Genomic DNA, 20,991 nt, shown 5'->3' with positions numbered 1-20,991 from the left:
CTCAGAGCTGTGTGGCTAAGGAGGAGTCTCCCACAGCCTCTGTGCAAGCAGCACCCTGGGGCAAACCTGCTTCTAAACTGACATTCATCACACAGGTGGTGAAGTTCCAGACACCAAAGCGTCCTCCACCACTATGGATCAAGGTCCATCAGACCTTTGGTTTCCTGCATCACCCTCAGCAGGGAGTTTGGGCTTTCTCCTTGTGCTTTCAGAAGAGGTTTTTCCAGAGCAGAAACCACACCTCTGACACTGCAGTCCTGCTCACATCAACCTGCTGCTTGGCCTGCAACTCAGATGGATCCTGCTCTTCCCAAACACACCTTGTGCTGTAGGTAGGAATGCCTTCTAAAATCCATTGCTGGTGATGCAACAGAGTTGCAGAGTGGATTCCAAAAGGCAGTCGTTTCTCCCTACCCAAATCCTCATACAGCAATGGGGAGCTGTGCTTCCCACCCCCCTCCCCTCCCTCTCCTGACACATTTGCATGGGATTTATCCAAAGTAAAGCCTTTTTTTGTTTGTTTTGGTTTTATTGAGTGATCTAGCAATACTTCAAGCACTTTCTTTGAAAGACATACACCCACACAAGCTTTCAAGTACATAATGAACAGTTTGGACTCCTGGAGATGATGTGTTGATTCTGAGAGAAGGAGGTGCCTGCTGGAACAGTCCCTTCAGTTGACTTCCAAGACTTCAGTCTCTGGCAGGCCAAATTTGCTCTTGTACTTGTCAAAGAGCTTGATCAGGGAGTCCACATACATGCTGTGGTAGAAGTCCACTTCCTTCTGGGATGGGTTATCTATTTTGGGGATGGTGATGGGCTCCCCAACTGATTAAGAAAAAAAAAAAAAGAAGGGAAAGGTCCTTTGTTAGGTTGAATGCTCTGCACAGCCTAGAGATTTGTCTTCTATGGCAGTTCAGCACACCCTGGCTTGGCCTTAAAGCAGAAGTTTGCCCAATTCCTCCCAGTTTTGCCACTAGCAAGACCCTCCTCACATCTGCAGCTACATCCTGAGATGTTTTAGCCAACAGTGCTCTTACTGGGCAAAGAGCTTGGGAAGTCTCATTTGTTTCTCTTTCCAGCACAGTGATAAATCCCTCCTCAATCAATGAGAATGGTAGGGGTTGGAAGGGACCTCTGGAGATCATCTAGTGCAGCCCCTCTGCTAAAGCAGGGTCACCCACAGCAGATCATGTCCAGGTGGGCTTGGAACCTCTCCAAAGGAGGAGACTCCACAACCTCTCTGGACAGCCTGCGGCACCCTCACAGGAAAAGTTTTTCCTCATGTTTAGGTGGAGCTTCCTGGGTTCCAGTTTGGGCCTCTCATCCTGTCACTGGGCCACCATTGAAATGAGTCTGGCCCCAGCCTCTTGAGGCCTGCCCTTGAACTACTGATAAGTATTAAGAAGATCCAAGATAAGGAGGCAAGACTAAAAGCTGCAGCTCTTGTGTGCTCCCCTACACACACACCACAAAAGCAAAGCAGCACTTTTTTACCCCCCTCTCCCTCAAAGCCTTGCTGCTTTGGGGTGGAAAACTCAAAGGCAAGTTTTTGGGTTGCCTTTAAGACTCAACTGTCAGCCAGCATCACCCTGCCAGTCCTAGGAGTGTGGAGGGTCAGGCTGCTTCTGACTTGAGCCATATGAAGACCAGAGAAGGTTCCAGCTACAGCACTCGATAGAGCTCACTTGGAGGGCTGGCAGGAAGCAGAGCATGATGAGAGGCTTGTAGCCCATGGAAAGTTTTCTAGTTCATGATGAGGTGTGCTGGAAGGTTTTATATAGAAGGATAAAAACCAGTTTTGTAGGCAAGAGTGAGGGTATGCCATAAGCTCAAGTATTCTGCTGCCTAGAGAAACACACAGAGCATGCTTATAGCAAGGACTTACCAACAGTAGTGATGGGCTTGGAGTAAGGTAACAACCCCCAGGTGTTGGAAGAGAAGAGGCCACGGCCATGAAAGATGCATGGAGCAAAGCCAATGTGCTTCTGGAACTTCTTCTGCACCCACCTGCCCCAGGAGCCCTCCTCAAAGATCACCTGCTTGTAGACTTCGTTCTCCCCAAAGGAGTAGACAGGAACCAAGTCCGCACTGGAAACATGGAAAGATGTTAGGACTCCAGCCAGCCCTGCAGCACCACACTCCCTGCTCCCTGGGTGCTCTGAGGGGGAACATTCACACATTTTACTGCCCAGAGCTCTGTTTGCAGCATGAGGTACTGACATGGAAGCCACATGGAGGAATAACAGCAGGCACCAGCACAGGTTGGGGGCTGCCCTACTGGAAAGCAGCTACATGGAGAGAGACCTTGGAGTGCTGGTGGGCAGCAAGTTCTGCATGGGACAGCAATGTGCCCTTGAGGCCAAGAGAACCAATGGGATCCTAGGGGGCAGCAAGAAAAGTGTGGGCAGCAGGGCAAGGGAGGTTCTGTTCCCTCTCTACTCTGACCTGCTGAGAGCACAGCTGCAATCCTGTGTCCAGGGTGGGGCTCCCCAGTTGAAGAGAGACAGAGAGCTGCTGGAGAGAGTCCAAGGGAGAGGCAGGAGGATGCTTAGGGGACTTGAGCATCTCCCCTGGGAAGAGAGGCTGAGAGGCCTGGGGCTGTTTAGTGTGGAGAAGAGAAGGCTGAGAGGGGATCTGATCAATGTCTCTCAATGTGTGAGGGGTGGGTGTCAAGGGGAGGGGGCCAGGCTCTTGTGGGTGCTGCACAGTGATAAGCCAAGGAACAATGGAGACAAACTTGAACAGAGAAGATTTCAGCTCAAGAGGAGGAGAAACTTCTTTGGTGTGAGGGTGACAGAGCCCTGGAGCAGGCTGCCCAGGGAGGTTGTGGAGTCTCCTTCTCTGGAGCCTTTCCAACCCCAGCTGGATGCATTCCTGTGCAGACTCCCCTGGGTGATGCTGCTTTGTCAGGGGGTTGGACTCTTTCTCTGGAGGTCCCTCCCAACCTCCAGCATACTGTGAAGTTTTCCTTCCTGTTCAGGTAGAATCTCCTGGGTTCCAGTTTGTGCCTGCTGCCCCTTATCCTGTTGCTGGGCACTACTGGAGGGTATCTGGACCCATCCTCTTGTGTCTTTACTTTGAATGTTGGTCAGCATATTTTCAAGCTTCTAACCTGTGTGAACTGACACCCTGAGAAGACCCAGACTTGTTCTCCTGCTTCATGTGCAGCTCTCCTGCTCTGCAGAAACCTCAGGTGGCTTCCCAAAAGCCTTTCAGAGATGCTGGTGACTGATGAGCAGCCAACTCCAGGGTGCAGCTCCATAATATCCAGATACTCTTATTTTCTGTGCCTGCTTGTGGCTGAACAAGTATTTGCTTAAAACCATCTTGGAGTTGAACCCCAAGTTAAGTTCTAGTTAAAGCACACTTCTCAGGAAGTGTCTGTTGAGTGACTGCAAGAGTTGGGGCTGCTCAGCCTGGAGATGAGAAGGCTCTGAGGAGACCTTAGAGCTGCATTTCAATGTCTGAAGGGGACCTACAAGAAGGCTGGGGAGGGACTGTTTAGAAGGGCCTGTGGGGATAGGATGAGGGGAGCAATGGTTTGAAACTGGAAGAAGGGAGATTTAGACTGGAGATTAAGAAGAAACTCTTTCCAGTGAGGGTGGTGAGACACTGGAACAGGTTGCCCAGGGAGGTTGTGGATCCCTCCTCCCTGGAGGTATTCCAAACCAGGCTGGATGAGGCCTTGAGCAACCTGGGCTAGCAGGAGGTGTCCCTGCCCATGGCATGGGGGTTGGAACTGGATGATCTTCAAGGTCTCTCCCAACCCAGTCTATGATTCTCTGACGTGACAGATAAAGTTGTAGGACATAAAAGAGGCATGCAAGAGGCCCATGAATTGTCATCCAGTCAGGCCCTGAACATGCTTCCATATATTCTCATCTCCAACCTTTGCTGGCCATCCCATTTCAGACACATAGGACCCCTGGAGGCTGAGAGGCTTTACCACGAGGGCAGTGGAACACTGGAACAGGTTGCCCAGGGAGGTGGTTGAGGCCCCATCCCTGGAGATACTCAAGGTGAGGCTTGACAAGGGTTTGGGCAACCTGATCTAGTTGGGGATGTCCCTGCTGAGTGCAGAGGGGGTTGGACTGGATGAGCTTTGGAGGTCCCTTCCAACCCAGACCATTCTATGATTCTGTGCCTCTCCCATGCAGGTTACTGCCACCTGCTTCTTTGGCCTGGAAGCCTCCAGGCACCCTAAACATCTTCCTACCTCTGTGCCCTACTCAGGGAGAGAAGCCAGAGGTGCCACTCATGTGTCTGATGTTCTGGCCATGCATCCACACAACACAGCAAGAGTGCAGAGAGGAGAATCCATCCCTCAGCTGCTCGAGGGGATGAGAAGACCTTCCACATGCTAGCAGTAGTGCTGTGGGGCTTGGGGGTTGTCTCTTACCCATGCTGCAGGGCTAGTTTCACAAATCCTTTCCTGTTCTTCAGTGTCACAGAATTCTTCCCTGGGGTGCAGTCCAGGGACTCTGCTGCTCCCCCAACCACGATGATGATGGCATTGCCGCTGCCGTTCTTGGACAAGATGTAGTCGATGCTGTCGCGGTTCACAGGACATATACCTGCAGGTCCAAGAGACAGGCAAGGGCCAAGCTGTCAGAGTAGCAAGATCCTGAGGACACCAGGAAGCCATCCTGAGGACACCAGGAAGCCATCCTGAGGACACCAGGAAGCCATCCTGAGGACACCAGGAAGCCATCCTGAGGACACCAGGAAGCCATCCTGAGGACACCAGGAAGCCATCCTGAGGACACCAGGAAGCCATCCTGAAGACACCAGGAAGCCATCCTGAAGACACCAGGAAGCCATCCTGAAGACACCAGGAAGCCATCCTGAAGACACCAGGAAGCCATCCTGAAGACACCAGGAAGCCATCCTGAAGACACCAGGAAGCCATCCTGAAGACACCAGGAAGCCATCCTGAAGACATCAGGAAGCCATCCTGAAGACATCAGGAAGCCATCCTGAAGACATCAGGAAGCCATCCTGAAGACACTGCAGTGAAAAGTTTGTGCTTTGATTGCAAAACTGAGCTGTCCAACTTCCTTCAGCTCCTAGGAGGAGCTGGGTTTATTATCAGGCATCATGTTCCTCAACTAAACAAGTCTGGACAGCACCAGACTGGGTCATAAAAAAATCCCAAACTGGCTCTCAAAAAGTTGCCCTTAAGCTCTCAAAGGTCCATCCCAACCCAGACTGTTCCATGACTCCTCCTTCCCAAGGATAAATGAGCTTCTACTGCAACATCTACTGAGGTCTTAAACCTTTGGCATCACCAAGCACAGAAGGAAGTCCTTGCTGGAGCCTTTTGTGTTATCTAGTCCAACACCCATGCAGTGAGCAGGGACATCTGCAACTAGATCAAGGTGCAGATAGCCCCAGACAACCTGATCTGGAATGTTTCCAGGCATGGAGCATCTATTACATCTCTGGACAACCTATGTTAGCATTTCACCACCCTCAGTGCAGGAAAGTTCTACTCCACTGCTCTAAAAATGTCAGGAACTTGGATTCTCTGCTCCTGAGACTTATTGTCAGAGCTTGCTTATGCTTCCCATCTTTAGCCAGGATAAGCCAAGGAGAAATGAGCTGCCACCATTTATGTTCCCACCCCCAGAACAGGTCTGAGCTGTGTTGAGTGCTAAGGTCACTGGCCTAGGAAGGGCAGTATGAGACAATTTAATTTTAGAAGCTTATTCTGCACATCTCAATGCAGTCACCACTCGACCCAAGAGCTAAAGGATGAATGGCTCTTGTGGAATCACACAGGACAGGTTTCCATGGCCTCATGGGTATCTGGGCACCACCTAATCAGCTCCAGACCACAGAAGAGGAGACCTCACTTGAGACAAACCAGCTGGATACAAAGATGGAAAACTCCTTTCAGCACAGCTACATCTTTCTGACCACATTTCCTCTGAAAGGCTCAGGCCATGCTTGCTGCTCTGTAGGACAGCAGAATGACAGAATGGCTCAGGCTGGAAGGGACCCTCAGAGATCAAACCTTCCCACCATGCCCAGGGACACCTCTCAGCCTGACTCAGCTGCTCAAGGCCTCATCCAACCCAGCCTTGAACACCCCCAGGGAGAAGGCATTCACAGCCTCCTTGGACAGCCTATTCCAGAGTCTCATCCATCCTCAACCTGATGGAACTTCTTCCTCAGCTCCAGTCTCACCCTGCTCTCCCTCAGCTTCAAACCATCCCTCCTTGTCCTGTCCGTAGACACCCTTAGGAAAAAAATCCCTCTGCAGCCTTCCTGCAGGATCACTTCAGCTGTTGGAAGGCAGCTCCCCAGAGGGAGCTGAACAACCTCAGCTCCCTCAGCCTGTCCTTAGAGCAGAGGTGCTGCAGCCTTCATATTTCTCCTGCTCCCCACACCAAGGCTCACTGATCCACAGCCCTGGCTAACAAAGCAGCAGAGATTCCTGCTCAGCCATTTCACACTCGTTAGCAGAAGGGGATTAGAGCTGCTCACAGCACTGAGCATGGAAATCCTTCCTCCAGAAAACACATCAGGCATGCAGACAAGTGGCAGCTGCTGGGCTGCTCCTCAGCACTTTTCCACACTTACATAGGATTTTCTGGCCATCTCCTCATGCCTTCAAGGATTTATGGAATCATAGAATCAGTTTGGTTGGGAAAAAAAAAAAAAAAAAAAAATCAGCCCAGCACTGCCAGATCAACACCAAACCACATCCCTCAGCACCACATCTATACAGCCTTGAAATCTCTTCATGGATGGTGACTCCACTTCCCTAGGCAGCTTTTTCCAGGGCTTGATAACCACTTCAGGGCCAAGTTCTGTTTTTTTTTTTTTTTTTTTTTTTCCCCCCCTAATTCCTAATACTGTGAAATGCAACAGCTGGCTGGAGATCAGCTCAGGGTATGTATCAAAGCTGTGATATTTGATAAGCTTTCACTTGAAGTGATTCATCCCCAAATAAAAGGATTGAGGGAACTATCAGCACTTCCCAAGTGATGTTAAAACCTTTCTAGTGATTCCCCCCCCCTTAAAGGTCTAGTAGAGAAAAGTGAAGACAGATTATGGCTTTCAGAAAGTTAACATAGCCTAAGAGCTCACATGTGCAGTCTTGCTCAAATCCTCAGCGTAGAGGATGCAGAAATCCCCTCTGATTTCATTGGGATGCTCAGGGAATCACAGAATCTCACCGTGGTGAGGGTTGGAAGGGATATCTGGAGGTCAAATCCAAACCCCTGTTAAAGCAGAGTCACCTAGAGCAGGTCACCCAGGGTCATGCCCAGGCAGTTTTGGAATCTCTCCAGTGATGGAGACTCCACAACCTCTCCCAGCAGCCTGCTCCACCCCTCTGGTACCCTCACAAAGAACTTTATTCTCATGTTTAGGTGAAGCCTCTTGTGTTTTAGTTTGTGCCCCTTGTCCTGTTACTGGGCACCACTGAAAAGAGCCTGGCCCCATCCTCTTGACCCCTACCCTTTAGATATTGATCAGCTTTGAGAAGACCTCCTCCAGGCTGCTCTTCTCCTGGCCAAACAGCCCCAGGGCTCTCAGCCTTTCCTCCTCCTCACAAAGAGAGATGTTCCAATCCTCTCAGCATCTGTGTAGCCTCTGCTGGACTCCCTTCAGTAGTTCCCTGTCCCTCTTGAACTGGGGAGCATAGACCTGGACCCCCAGGACTCCAGGCAGAACTGGACCCCCAGGACTCCAGGCAGAACTGGACCCCCAGGACTCCAGGCAGGGTCTCACTTAAGGCAGAGCAGAGAGGGAGAACCTCCCTCAACTTGCTGGCTGCACTCTGAACACTCCAGGAGACCTTCTTGGTCACAAAAGCACATTGCTGGCTCATGATGAACTTCTCACTTAGGACTTCCAAGTCCTCCTCCATGGAGCTGCTTTGCAGCAGGTTAACCCCTAGCCTGTACTGGTGCAGGAGGTTATTCCTCCCCAGGGGCAGGACTAACCAAGCCCACCCTGTCAGCAATGTCATCACTAAGGTCTACTCCTCCTTCCAAAATAACAAAAAGAGTAAAGAGGGAAGCAGCTCTGGTTGGCCACAAGTTGTGTCTTGGGCAGATGGAACATTTTTAAAGATAAAAAAAGCTGAGCTGTCTGGAAACTTAAGCAACACACGAACTAAGTTTACAAACTGGAAAGAGGGTTGGAGCAGCCCTGCTCTGCAGACAGGTGAAAGAACTGGGGCTGTTCAGCCTGGAGAAGAGAAGGTTCCAGGGAGACCTTAGAGCAGCCTTCCAGAACCTGAATGGGGCTACAAGAGAGCTGGGGAGGGGTTGTTTAGAAGGGCTTGTGGTGACAGGACAAAGGGAAATGGTTTGAAAGTGGAGCAGGGTAGGTTTTGGTTTGACAGAAGGAGGAAATTCTTTACTGTGAGAGTGGTGAAATACTGGAACAGGCTGCCCAGAGATGTGGTTGAGGCTTTCAGTGTGGCCCTGGGCAGCCTGATCTAGTTGGAGACACCCATGCTGGCTGCAGAGGACAAGATGACCTTGGAGAGTCCCTTCCAACCTGATGCAGCCTGTGAAAGATGTTCTCACCTTCTCATCCTGCACAATTCCCAGATGAAGGGAGTTTTGGGCTATACACAAACATCCTCTGCTGCAGGAAGATGGAAGCCAGCTCAGGACACTGCCCTTCCTAGGCAGGACAAGCACTTTTTCTTTGTCAGATTCAGCTGGTTGCCTTCTCCCTCACCAAATTTAGGGCAGCAATGTTGGCAACAGTTAATCCTAGCAAGTCAGAGCCAAGTGCACCTAACTCCAGGCTTCTCCCCAGCCAGAAGTCAAGATCCAGGAAAAATGTGTGAGGTGTCCCTGGCCATGGCAGGGGGGTTGGAACTGGCTGATCCTTGTGGGCCCTTCCAACCCTGACTGATTCTAGGATTCTGTGAAAATACTATCCTGAGATACCTGTTCCACAAAGAGCAAACAGGACACTGGACTGTTCCCATTTGTGGCCTTTAAACATTAAATTCCTCATCTCTACCAAAACAACACAAGTGCAAGGTCCTGCATCTGGGGAGGAATAACAACAGGCACCAGGACAGGTTAGAGGCTGCCCTGCTGGAGAGCAGCTCCACAGAGAAAGACCTTGGAGTGCTGGTGGGCAGCAAGTTCTGCATGGGACAGCAATGTGCCCTTGTGGCCAAGAGAGCCAATGGGATCCTGGGGGGCAGCAAGAAAAGTGTGGGCAGCAGGGCTGGGGAGGTTCTGCTCCCCCTCTGCTCTGCTCTGCCCTGCTGAGAGCACAGCTGCAATCCTGTGTCCAGTTTGGGGCTCCCCAGTTCCAGAGAGACAGAGAGCTGCTGGAGAGAGTCCAAGGGAGAGGCAGGAGGATGCTTAGGGGACTTGAGCATCTCCCCTGGGAAGAGAGGCTGAGAGGCCTGGGGCTGTTTAGTGTGGAGAAGAGAAGGCTGAGAGGGGATCTGATCAATGTCTCTCAATGTGTGAGGGGTGGGTGTCAAGGGGAGGGGGCCAAGCACTGGTTCACAGTGATAAGCCAAGGAACAATGGGTTCAAACTTGAACAGAGAAGGTTTCAGCTCAACAGGAGGAGAAACTTCTGTACAGTGAGGGTGACAGAGCCCTGGAACAGGCTGCCCAGGGGGGTTGTGGAGTCTCCTCTGGAGCCTTTCCAACCCCAGCTGGATGCATTCCTGTGCAGACTCCCCTGGGTGATGCTGCTCTGGCAGGGGGCTTGGACCTGATGATCTCTGGAGGTCCCTTCCAACCTTGGTATACTGTGAGACTGTGATGGTGTCTTGGCATTTGGTGAACCTCATCCTCAGCCAGTAAGAGCATGGACCTGTTGGTGTGGGTCCAGAGGAGGCCAGAAAAATGATGGGAGGGATACAATCCCTCTGCTGTGAGGTCAGGCTGAGAGAGCTGAGGTTGTGCAGCCAAGAGAAGAAAAGGCTCCAGGAAAATCTTCTGGTGTCTTTTCAGTACTTAAAGGGGGCCTAGGAGAAAGCTGGGGACAGACTTTTTAGCAGGGCCTTTTGTGACAGGATGGGGGGAGGTGATTTTAAACTAACAGAGGGAGACCCAGAATAGATAGAAGGATGATATTTTCTGCAATGAGAGTGGTGAGACACTGGCCCAGGTTCCCCAGACATGGAGTAGATCCAGGTCAGGTTGGATGGAACAAGTTGAAAATGTCCCTGCTCAGTCCAGGGAGGTTGGATGGGATGACCTTGAAAGGTCTCTTCCAACCTGAGCTATTCAATGTTTCTATGTTTTTATGACTTGAGTAGGTTTGGGCTTTTTGTTGGGTTTGGTTTGGGTTGGTTTTTCTCTTTTTTTCCCAATTCTCACCACAAGCTTGACCAAACCCCCACCAAAGATGCTCACCACATTTCTTCACAGCTCCCTCTTGACAGCTGTATGAAAGCAATGTTTGTGTGATGCTACCTGAGACAAGGGGTTCCAGGAGCTTCTCCCACAGCTTTTCACCTGAGAGGCAGACAGCTCAAAGGGCAAGGGCATGAGGAGGAACAAAGAGCTCTTGCACTTACCACCAGACATTAAGTAGTCCCTCAAAATGGGCATCCTGAAGTTCCCAGCCAGGGTAGCAAGGTAGGGTCGGATTCCAGGGAATTTCTGGCTGACACCTGTGGCCTCTGTGCTGAAGTTGCAAAAAGCACCCAAGCCCATGATGCCATGTGGATGGTAGCCAAAAATGTAATTCCTGGTGGTCAGCAGGTTGTGGGTTTTAACCAGCTAGGAAAGAAAAGAGTGAGCTCAGATGAAGACAAATAGTTACAGGTAAGAAGAAAAAGAGAAGTGGAGAAAGATGTTGAAGGCTTCAGCTTTTGTGTCTCATCCCATCAAGGAGAACAGCCACCAGGTGTTGGCTATGAGCTACCCTGGATTCCAGAGCTCTGGGCACACTGATCTACTTGAGGATGCCCCTGCTGACTGCCGAGGGGGTTGGACTGGATGACCTTTGGAGGCCCCTTCCAACCCAGACCATTCTGTGATTCATGTAGCCTTCAGTTCTCCCAGCAGAGGGACCAGAACAAACAGAGAATCATAGAATCAACCAGGTTGGAAGAGACCTCCAGTATCATCCAGTCCAACCTATCACCCAGCCCTATCCAATCAACCAGAGCATGGCACTCAGTGCCTCATCCAGGCTTCTCTTAAACACCTCCAGGGATGGTGACTCCACCACCTCCCTGGGCAGCACATTCCAATGGCAAATCTCTCTCTGTGAAGAACTTCCTCCTAACATCCAGCCTAGACCTCCCCTGGCACAGCTTGAGACTGTGTCCTCTTGTTCTGCTGCTGCTTGCCTGGGAGAAGAGCCCAACCCCCACCTGGCTACAACCTTCCTTCAGGGAGTTGTAGACAGCAATGAGGTCTGCCCTGAGCCTCCTCTTCTCCAGGCTAAACACCCCCAGCTCCCTCAGCCTCTCCTCATAGGGTTTGTGTTCCCTCACCAGCTTCCTTGCCCTGCTGACTTTAGCCACAAGATGACTGCCAGCCAAGCAGGAACAAGGTTTGGGCTGCAGTAGCCTCCCAAAGGCATTCTTGCAAACCTCTTGTCCAAACCAACCAAGTTCTTCATGGCCCTGTAGCCACAGCTACACCTCCTCCCAGGCTCTCTCTCAGCACATTAGTGGCTCATGTCCCAGTGTAAGGGAGGAAAAAAACCCCATGAAAACCAGTGCCCCATGACACAAGCAAGTTTCCTTAATACCTGAAAAAGAGACCCAACCTCTTCAGCTGCCTGCTGGCTACCCTCCAAGAGGGAAAAAATGTACAGAAGAGTGGCTTAGCACTGGAAACCAGCCCTCCTTTCAAGGGCTTCTGCTCCAGCCCTGCAGAGTACCTCCAGCCAGCCACAGAGGAGCTCCAGGTTCTGCAGGACACACACTCCATGATCACAGTGGGTTGGGGTTGAGCAATATTCCTGACCACTTACTCATCTGGAGGTGTTTGCAGCCAGGCTGGATGAGGCTCTGGCCAGCCTGATCTAGCTTGAGGTGTCCCTGCCCATGGCAGGAGGGGTTGGAACTGGATGATCCTTGTGGTCCTTTCCAACCCTGACTGATTCTATGAGTCTATGATCTGTCTGCACAGCATGGACACTCCAAACCCTGTGTCCTGGTTTGAGTTAGAACAGAACCAATTCTGCTCAAGGATTTGGCTGCTCAGCCTAATACCTGCTCAGGGCACTTTCTGAAGCTCAGGGTAGGTTTGCACAGCCAGGGGCTGCTTCTAGCAGGGAGAAGGCTGGTGGGAAGAGTTCCTGCCAAAGGTTGGGCTGCAGAAAGGCTCTGGCTGAGACTTGGTCCTGTGCAGGCCAAGGGCACTGCTAGATCTTGTGTGCCATGTTGGGGTGCAGTAAGTCAGAAGTGGCACCTGTGGGGATGAGCAGAGTGGAGAGGTGACCCTAAACTGACCAACAAAGGATTCCATCCCATGGATGTATACAGCTGAGGGGTAGGATCCCAGGATGTTAGGGGTTGAAAGGGACCTCTGGAGATTATCAAGTCCAACCCCCTGCCAGAGCAGGACCATAGAATCCAGCACAGGTCACACAGGAATGCATCCAGATTGGAGATTTTCCAGACCTGAGAAGGAGACTTCACAACCTCTCTGGGCAGCCTGTTCCAGTGCTCTGGGACCCTCACAGTGAAGAAGTTTCCTACCACATTGAGGTGGAACCTCCTGTGCTGGAGTTTCCATCCATTGCCCTTTGTCCTATCCCAGGGTGCAAGTGAGCAGAGCCTGTCCCCTCCCTCCTGACCCCCAGCCCCCAGATATTTATAGACACTTATTAATTCCCCTCTCAGTCTTCTCCTCTCCACACTAACCACCCCCAGGGCTCTCAGCCTCTCCTCACAGGGCAGTGCTCCAGTCCCCTCAGCATCCTGGTAACAAGATCTCTTCTTCAATGCCCAATGTCCAAGCAGGACTCTGTCCATTTACCTTCTCTTCTGATCCCTGTGGTCCTGAATCCAGCTCCCATCTGCCCCTGAGTCCAGCCACCCTCAGTGGTGATGATGACATCATTGCCACCAGGGCTTGGGTCTGCTATTGGGTTTGTATCTGCCTCTTTCACTCTATTCTGCTGATTGCCATTAAAGCTGGTTTAGCTTTCATTTCCAGCCCATCATTTCCCCTCTTAATCCTTTTCTCTTCCCTTTGGGAAGGGAGCAGGCTTAGAGAGCCTCTGTCACTTGTCTAGTGGCCAGCCCAGCCTTAAACCTTAACACCAAGCCCTGGTACCACCAGGTCAGTACCTGGTATGGGCCCCTGCTACCTGGCCACAAACTTCTTTGATGTTGCAAGTTGCAGAGGTGTCAGAGCATGGTAGAACCTGGAAGGGACCTCTGAAGATTGAGTCAAAAGAATCCTAGAATCAGTCAGGGTTGGAAGGGACCACAAGGATCAGCCAGTTCCAACCCCCCTGCCATGGGCAGGAACACCTCACACTACATCAGGCTGGCCAGAGCCTCATCCAGCCTGGCTGCAAACACCTCCAGGGATGGAGCCTCAACCACCTCCCTGCACAACCCATTCCAGGCTCTCACCAACCCTCCTGCCAGAGCAGGACCACCTAGAGCAGATGAGAGAGGACTACATAACTTGTAAGCATTATTTAGATCCCCCTCAGCCTCCTATACACCAAAGCAGCTTTCCCTGGTGGTACCACAAGTGGTCTGAGCTGTGTAGCTAACACAACAGGGCTGCTGCATCACCCTACAGAAGCAGGGGGTTGGGACTAGATGATCTCTAGAGGTCCCTTCCAAACACTGCCTTCTGTGCCTCAATCCAAACAGGGATCAACAGTTGGAGTCCATGACTCTCCAAGCTCCTTCCCAACCAAAACAACCCTCTGGATATTTCTCATGCTGTTTTCCTGACTGCAACACCTCAAGAGACTTGGGCAGGACCCACACAAGCCCCAAGGGCACCTTCAGGCTCCAGGTACTAAACAACTGCACCCCAGCAAAGTTCTCCCTGGGTCAGCTCCTGGAGGAAAAAGCTCAGCTTTCCGAGACGTCACATCCACCTCACCCACCCCACTGCCTCAGCCAAGCAGAGGCTGAGCAGCCAACAAAGTCCCTTTTTGTTGACTCATGCTACAAGGGGAGCTGAAAGTGTCATTGCAACACATTGAAGAGCCTGGCCAGAAATTTGATTCCCTCCTCCCCATGTGCTTCCACACCCCCCACACTGGGGCTATGGCACTTGAGCTATTTCAGCCAGCAGCTGCGTTCCAGGCGTGACACAGCAGAGGGTTAAGCAAGTTGACTGCCCCTCTTTACACTTTCCTCTGGCTCTGAGGACAAGGCAGGCTCCAGGAAGCATGTGCAAGGTGGTTGGAGCAGCTCTGTAGGGTCTGTGTCACACCAAGTCCTCCTTTCTCCTCTTTCCTGTGCCAAATCAGATCATAGAATCATACGATCATAGAATCATAGATGGTGACTTTGCTTTCACTGCCCAAAAGGGAAAGGCTCTCCCCCTGGAGCAGTTAGAACAAACAGGATTTCCAGACTACAGATGGAATCAGACAGGTTGGGAAAGACCTTTATGGGATGAAATTTAACAAGGCAGGGTTCTACACTTGGGCCACAACAACCCCAAGAAGCACTACAGGCTGGGGACAGAGTGGCTGGAGAGCAGCCAGGCAGAGAGGGACCTGGGGGTGCTGGTTGACAGCAGCTGAACAGGAGCCAGCAGTGTGCCCAGGAGAGCCAATGGCATCCTGGCCTGGATCAGGAATAGTGTGGCCAGCAGGACAAGGGAGGTTCTTCTTCCCCTGTACTCAGCTCTGCTCAGGCCACACCTTGAGTGCTGTGTCCAGTTCTGGGCTCCTCAGTTCAAGAGAGATGTTGAGGGACTGGAAGGTGTCCAGAGAAGGGCAGCAAGGCTGGGGAGGGGTCTGGAGCACAGCCCTGTGAGGAGAGGCTGAGGGAGCTGGGGGTGTTTAGCCTGGAGAAGGGGAGGCTCAGGGCAGACCTCATTGCTGTCTACAACTCCCTGAAGGGAGGTTGTAGCCAGGTGGGGGTTGGGCTCTTCTCCCAGGCAACCAGCAGCAGAAGGAGGGGACACAGTCTCAAGCTGTGCCAGGGAAGGTCTAGGCTGGATGTTAGGAGGAAGTTCTTCACAGAGAGAGAGATTTGCCATTGGAATGTGCTGCCCAGGGAGGTGGTGGAGTCCCCATCCCTGGAGATGTTCAAGAGAAGCCTGGATGAGGCACTCAGTGCCATGGTCTGGTTGATTGGATAGGGCTGGGTGCTAGGTTGGACTGGATGAGCTTGGAGGTCTCTTCCACCCTAGTTGATTCCATGATTCTATGACCTCTGAGGTCCTCCAGGCCAACCATCAACCCAACACCACCATGCCCACTAAACCATGCCCCACACATTTTTTTTTAACTCTTCCAGGGATGGGGACTCCACCACCTCTGTGAGCAGCTTGTTACCATCCCTGACCACTCTTGCAGCAAGGGAATCTCTTCCTAATATCCAACCTAAACCTTCCCTGGTGCAACTTGAAGCCATTTCCTCTCATCATTAATTGCTAGTGAGAAGAAAACCAATCCACACCTCACCCCAACCTCCTTTCAGGTATTGGTAGGGAGCTAGAAGGTCTTCTGCCTCTCTTCCTCAGCTTCTTCTCCAGACGAAATGATTCCAATTCCCTCAGCTGCTCCTCATAAAACTGGAGAAAATGATGCCTGGAAACCACTCTCCAGAAAAAAAAAAAATGCAAGGGAAGGGGGGTGGGGGAGCAATGATGTGGAAAGCAACCCCTCCATCTGCCAGCTCTTGCTCAGTTCTATGATAGACTCAAAGCCTGGTGGCTACAGCCATGCATCTTGGTTGGACTGGTGGCAGACACTGCTCCTTTAGAGCTCTTCCCAGGGCAAAGTGGTGGTTTCCAAGCTCCAACCCTCATCTTTCACCAAGCACAGCTGACAGCTGAAACAGAAGGGTTGTCCTTGTCACTCTGGCACATGAAGCCTTTGTCAGCTGAGCTTGGCAGAGCCACACATCTGCTCTCACACAGGATCACAGAATCAACCAGGCTGGAAAAGACCTCAGAGATCATCAAATCCAACCTATCACCTAATACCTAACACCTCCTCCTGACAACAAAACCATGGCTCCAAGTGCCACATCCAAGCTTTTTTTGAACGTCTCCAGGAATGATGACTCCACCACCTCCCTGGGCAACACATTCCACTGGCCAATTACTCTTTCATGAAGAACTTTTTCCTCACCTTAAGCCTAAACTTCGCCTGGAGCAGCTTGAGATTGTGTCCTCTTCTGTCACTGCTTGCCTGGGAGAGGAGACCAACCCCCACCTGGCTACAACCTCCCTTCAGGTAGTTGTAGAGAGCAATGAGGTCTCCCCTGAGCCTCCTCTTCTCCAGGCACGTTGTTCTCCTGCTGCAAGCCATGGCAAGCACCCTGCTCCAGGCCTTCCACCACATGCAAGGACACTCAGCTCCCAGTGGAGCCCATTGATTGCATGCCTTGGACAAGCCCCAGCCAAGCTGCAGCCTGCTTCACTCTGTCTTTGCTTTGCAGGAACTCCTGTTATGGAGGCACAGGGTTGGTGATACCCACCACCCTCATCTTCATCATTTAACTTCTAGTCTTAAGATTGAAGCCTTCCTTAGTCCTCTTCCACCTGTCCCCTTGACAAGCACCCCTTGAGCTGCTGGGCTGCCTTAAGGACTTGCTGCAGCTCTCATGGACAATGCTTCTGCAGCTCTGAGCATCTAATAGATTCTTTCTTTAGCCTTCAAGGTCTTCTCCAACTCTCAACTCCATGAAGCCTCAGTGCTCCCATGAGTGCTGAATCAGGCTCCCTAATTCAAGAGAGACAGAGAGCTGCTGGACAGAGACCAACAGAGAGCCATGAGGATGATTAGAGAATATTCTGTGGTTTTCTTGTGCAGCAAGAAAGTGTGGCCAGCAGGGCTAGGGAGGTTCTGCTCCCCCTCTGCTCTGCTCTGCCCTGCTGAGAGCACAGCTGCAATCCTGTGTCCAGTTTGGGGCTCCCCAGTTGAAGAGAGACAGAGAGCTGCTGGAGAGAGTCCAAGGGAGAGGCAGGAGGATGCTTAGGGGACTTGAGCATCTCCCCTGGGAAGAGAGGCTGAGAGGCCTGGGGCTGTTTAGTGTGGAGAAGAGAAGGCTGAGAGGGGATCTGATCAATGTCTCTCAATGTGTGAGGGGTGGGTGTCAAGGGGAGGGGGCCAGGCTCTTTTGGGTGCTGCACAGTGATAAGCCAAGGAACAATGGAGACAAACTTGAACAGAGAAGGTTTCAGCTCAACAGGAGGAGAAACTTCTTTGGTGTGAGGGTGACAGAGCCCTGGAGCAGGCTGCCCAGGGGGGTTGTGGAGTCTCCTTCTCTGGAGCCTTTCCAACCCCAGCTGGATGCATTCCTGTGCAGACTCCCCTGGGTGCTGCTGCTCTGGCAGGGGGGTTGGACCTGATGATCTCTGGAGGTCCCTTCCAATCTCTAACGTTCTGTACTTCTGTGATCAGACAGAGCAGCATGTCCTTGCTGCATCCCAGATGAATGATTAATGCTGGGATGGAAGCTGGACCTTCACCCCACTGAGACACCCATTCCCAGATGCTACCTGGGAACAAAGCTGTTTCACTGGAGCAAAGGTCCAGCCATTTGCTCCTGAACAGGAGATTTCTTTAAATAGGTCTAAGCCTGCCTGGAGAAGCAGTAAAGCAGTACAATCATGGTTAAAAAAATAATAATAATGAAAAATAAAAATCATTGTTAGTATTTGAGTGCCAGATACACCCAGAGAAGAGGATTGCCAAGTTTGTTGGAAGGAGCAGGATAAGCAGAACATTCAAGCATGGAGGAAAAAGGACTGCAGAGACACTGCTGCTCAGCACCAGGAGCCAGCAAAGAGCAGGATGAAAGTTAATAGGTGAAATGTTTAGAGCACAAGTCATGTGAGGAGCAGCTGAGGGAACTGGGGTTGGGTAGAGTGGAGAAAAAGAGGCTGAGAGGAGACCTCATGGCTCTCTACAACTCCCTCAAAGGAGGTTGGAGTGAGGTGAGAATTGGTCCCTTCTCCCAGGGAACAAATAATAAGACGAGAAGAAACAGCCTCAGGCTGCAACAGAGGAGGCTTAGTTTGGACATTTGGAAAAGTTTCTTCCCTGAAAAGGTGGTCAAGCCCTGGAACACTCTGCCCAGGGCAGTGGTGGAGTCCCCATCCCTAGAGGGACTGAAAAGCTGTGGAGATGTGGTGCTGAGGGGCAGGGTTGAGTGGTGACCTGGCAGGGCTGAGTTAATGCTTGACTTGGTGATTTTAAAAGGTCTTTTCCAGTCAAAAATGACTCTGCCTGTGATGGTCTAGGTGGGTGCTCAGCTGCCTGCAAGCTGAGCAGCAGGGACCGTAGAAGCAAGCAGAAAGCAGAAGATGTGAGCTCAGCCTGCAGGATCCAAGCAGCAGCAGGGAGCATTAAGATTGCAAAACAACTGAATGACTGCAATTAGCTGCATGGAAAGAGTTATCTCACCTCCCCAGCAAGGCAGGCTAGGACCTGAAGACTCCTCCAGGCTCTTAGTGCTAGCACTACACAATCATGGAATCATTTTGGCTGTAAGAGACCTTTCATAGGATCAAGGCCAACCATTAACCCAGCACTGCCAGGTTACATCCTTCAGCACCACATCTATCAAGCTTGCAAATCCCTCCAGGGATAGGGAATCCACCACTTTCCCAGGTAGTCTGTTCCAGGGTTTGGCAACCCTTTGGGGGAAGAAATTTCTCCCAGTATCCAACTTAAAACCTCCCTTGGTGCAAAGTGAAGCAGGAAAAAAAAAAAAAAACACAACACAAAACAACAACCAACACACAGAAGCCTCCATTTCCATCCTGTAAATCATCTACTACAACTAAGGAGAAGCTTTGCCAGGAAGTCAGACGAGTCACAGAGTTCAAGACAAGTGCTGTAAAAGAGTCACAGTCTTGCAACAGTGCCTGCCCTGGGCAGGACACCAAGGTGGTCTCACAGCACAGAGCTGGAAGGTGAGCCAAAGGTCTGCACTCCTTATCTCAAGTGCTGTTGCCTGTGGAGATAAGCAGCTGTGCTCACATGCTCAGGGGCTTCTTCACCTAGATCACAGTCTCACAGTACATTAGAGGTTGGAAGGGACCTCCAGAGATCATCAAGTCCAAGCCCCCTGCCAGAGCAGGATCACTTAGGGTAGTCTGCACAGAAATGCATCCAGGTGGGGTTGGAAAGGCTCCAGAGAAGGAGACTCCACAACCTCCCTGGGCAGCCTGCTCCAGGGCTCTGTCACCCTCACACCAAAGAAGTTTCTCCTCCTCTTGAGCTGAAATCTTCTCTGTTCAAGTTTGAACCCATTGTTCCTTGGCTTATCACTGTGCAGCACCCACAAGAGCCTGGCCCCCTCCCCTTGACACCCACCCCTCACACATTGAGAGACATTGATCAGATCCCCTCTCAGCCTTCTCTTCTCCACACTAAACAGCCCCAGGCCTCTCAGCCTCTCTTCCCAGGGGAGATGTTCAAGTCCCCTAAGCATCCTCCTGCCTCTCCCTTGGACTCTCTCCAGCAGCTCTCTGTCTCTCTTCAACTGGGGAGCCCCAAACTGGACACAGGATTGCAGCTGTGCTCTCAGCAGGGCAGAGCAGAGCAGAGGGGGAGCAGAACCTCCCCAGCCCTGCTGCCCACACTTTTCTTGCTGCCCCCCAGGATGCCATTGGCTCTCTTGGCCTCAAGGGCACATTGCTGTCCCATGCAGAACTTGCTGCCCACCAGCACTCCAAGTTTTTCTCCATGGAGCTGCTCTCCAGCAGAGCAGCCTCTAACCTGTCCTGGTGCCTGCTGTTGTTCCTCCCTAGGTGCAGAACCCTGCACTTGTCCTTATTGAACTTCCTGAAGTTTGCCTGCAGCCAGCTCTCAGCCTGTGCAGATCTCATTGGACGGCAGCACAGCCTGAGGGGTGAAGACTTGGATTGTGACACTCCCTGATGACATCCTCAGATCCCCAGGATGTGACTGGGAGGCTGCTGGGATCTTGTTTGCCTCTGTAGCAGTGGCAGTGAGTGCAGGCAGTCACACAGCACTGTGCTCACCCCTGCTTGGGCTTTATCTGAGAGTTGAGCACCAGGATTTAGCTCACTGGAAAGCTTCCTCAGCTGCTTCATGCACTGCTTAGCTTAAAGCACTATTTGTAAGGCCACTAAGCAGTGGTCAAACTTAAGCTTCTAGCTTCCTAAAATAGCTTCTTAGTGTCAGAGCAGCTGCAAAAAGTTCCACTGAACATGGGCAACCTCTGCTCATCCCAAGGAATTGACCCAGATTCAGGCTGGTTCTCAAGCCCACAGTGTCTTACAACCATGACCTGGTACCTCCAGGTACAGGTGTCAAGGGGATGGAGCCAGGCTCAGGCTTGGGGCAGTGTGGCTGGAAAGCTGTCTGGCAGAAAGGGACCTGGGGGTGACAATGGCCAAGCAGCTGAAGAGGAGCCAGCAGTGTGCCCAGGTGGCCAAGAAAGCCAAAGGCATCCTGGCTGGGATTGGAAATGCTGTGTCCAGCAGGAGCAGGGAGGGGATTGTCCCCTGGCACTCAGCTCTGGGGAGGCCACACCTGGAGTGCTGTGTCCAGTTTGGGGCACCTGAATGCAAGAGAGATGTGGAGGTGCTGGAGCCAGGGCAGAGGAGGGCAAGGAAGCTGGGAAGGGCCTGGAGAAGAAATGTGATGGAGAGCACCTGAAGGAGCTGGGGATGGTTAGTTTGGAGAAGAGGAGGCTGAGAGGAGACCTCAGTGCTGTCTGCAGCTACCTGAAAGGAGGTTGTGGAGAGGTTGGTGCTGGTCTCTTCTCCCAGGTGATTAGTGATGGAACAAGAGGGAATGGCCTCAAGCTGTGACTGGGGAGGTTTAGACTGGACAGTAGGGAAAAACATTTTTTCCTGGCAAGAGTGGTCAGGCACTGGAATGTGGTGGGCAG

General features: G+C 51.7%; 1 protein-coding gene across 1 annotated transcript in view; it reads right to left on the bottom strand.

The window, feature by feature from the left end:
- Positions 1-499: 499 nt before the first annotated feature.
- The window catches only part of DGAT2 (diacylglycerol O-acyltransferase 2), a 45,653-nt gene continuing 25,161 nt past the window's right edge, over positions 500-20,991 (bottom strand). Inside the window, exons 5-8 of the mRNA XM_054400163.1 lie at positions 10,525-10,729; positions 4,403-4,577; positions 1,889-2,091; positions 500-828 (exon numbers count right to left, since the gene is read on the bottom strand). Coding sequence (XP_054256138.1) covers positions 674-828; positions 1,889-2,091; positions 4,403-4,577; positions 10,525-10,729 — 738 coding nt within the window. The 3' untranslated portion in view covers positions 500-673. The remainder of the gene's footprint in view (positions 829-1,888; positions 2,092-4,402; positions 4,578-10,524; positions 10,730-20,991) is intronic.

This window comes from Indicator indicator, chromosome 1 (assembly GCF_027791375.1).
Source record: "Indicator indicator isolate 239-I01 chromosome 1, UM_Iind_1.1, whole genome shotgun sequence".
In the NCBI taxonomy this organism is placed as follows: Eukaryota; Metazoa; Chordata; class Aves; order Piciformes; family Indicatoridae; genus Indicator; species Indicator indicator.
The sequence above is the reverse complement of the archived record's forward strand: the minus strand, read 5'-3'. Positions and strand labels throughout refer to the sequence as shown.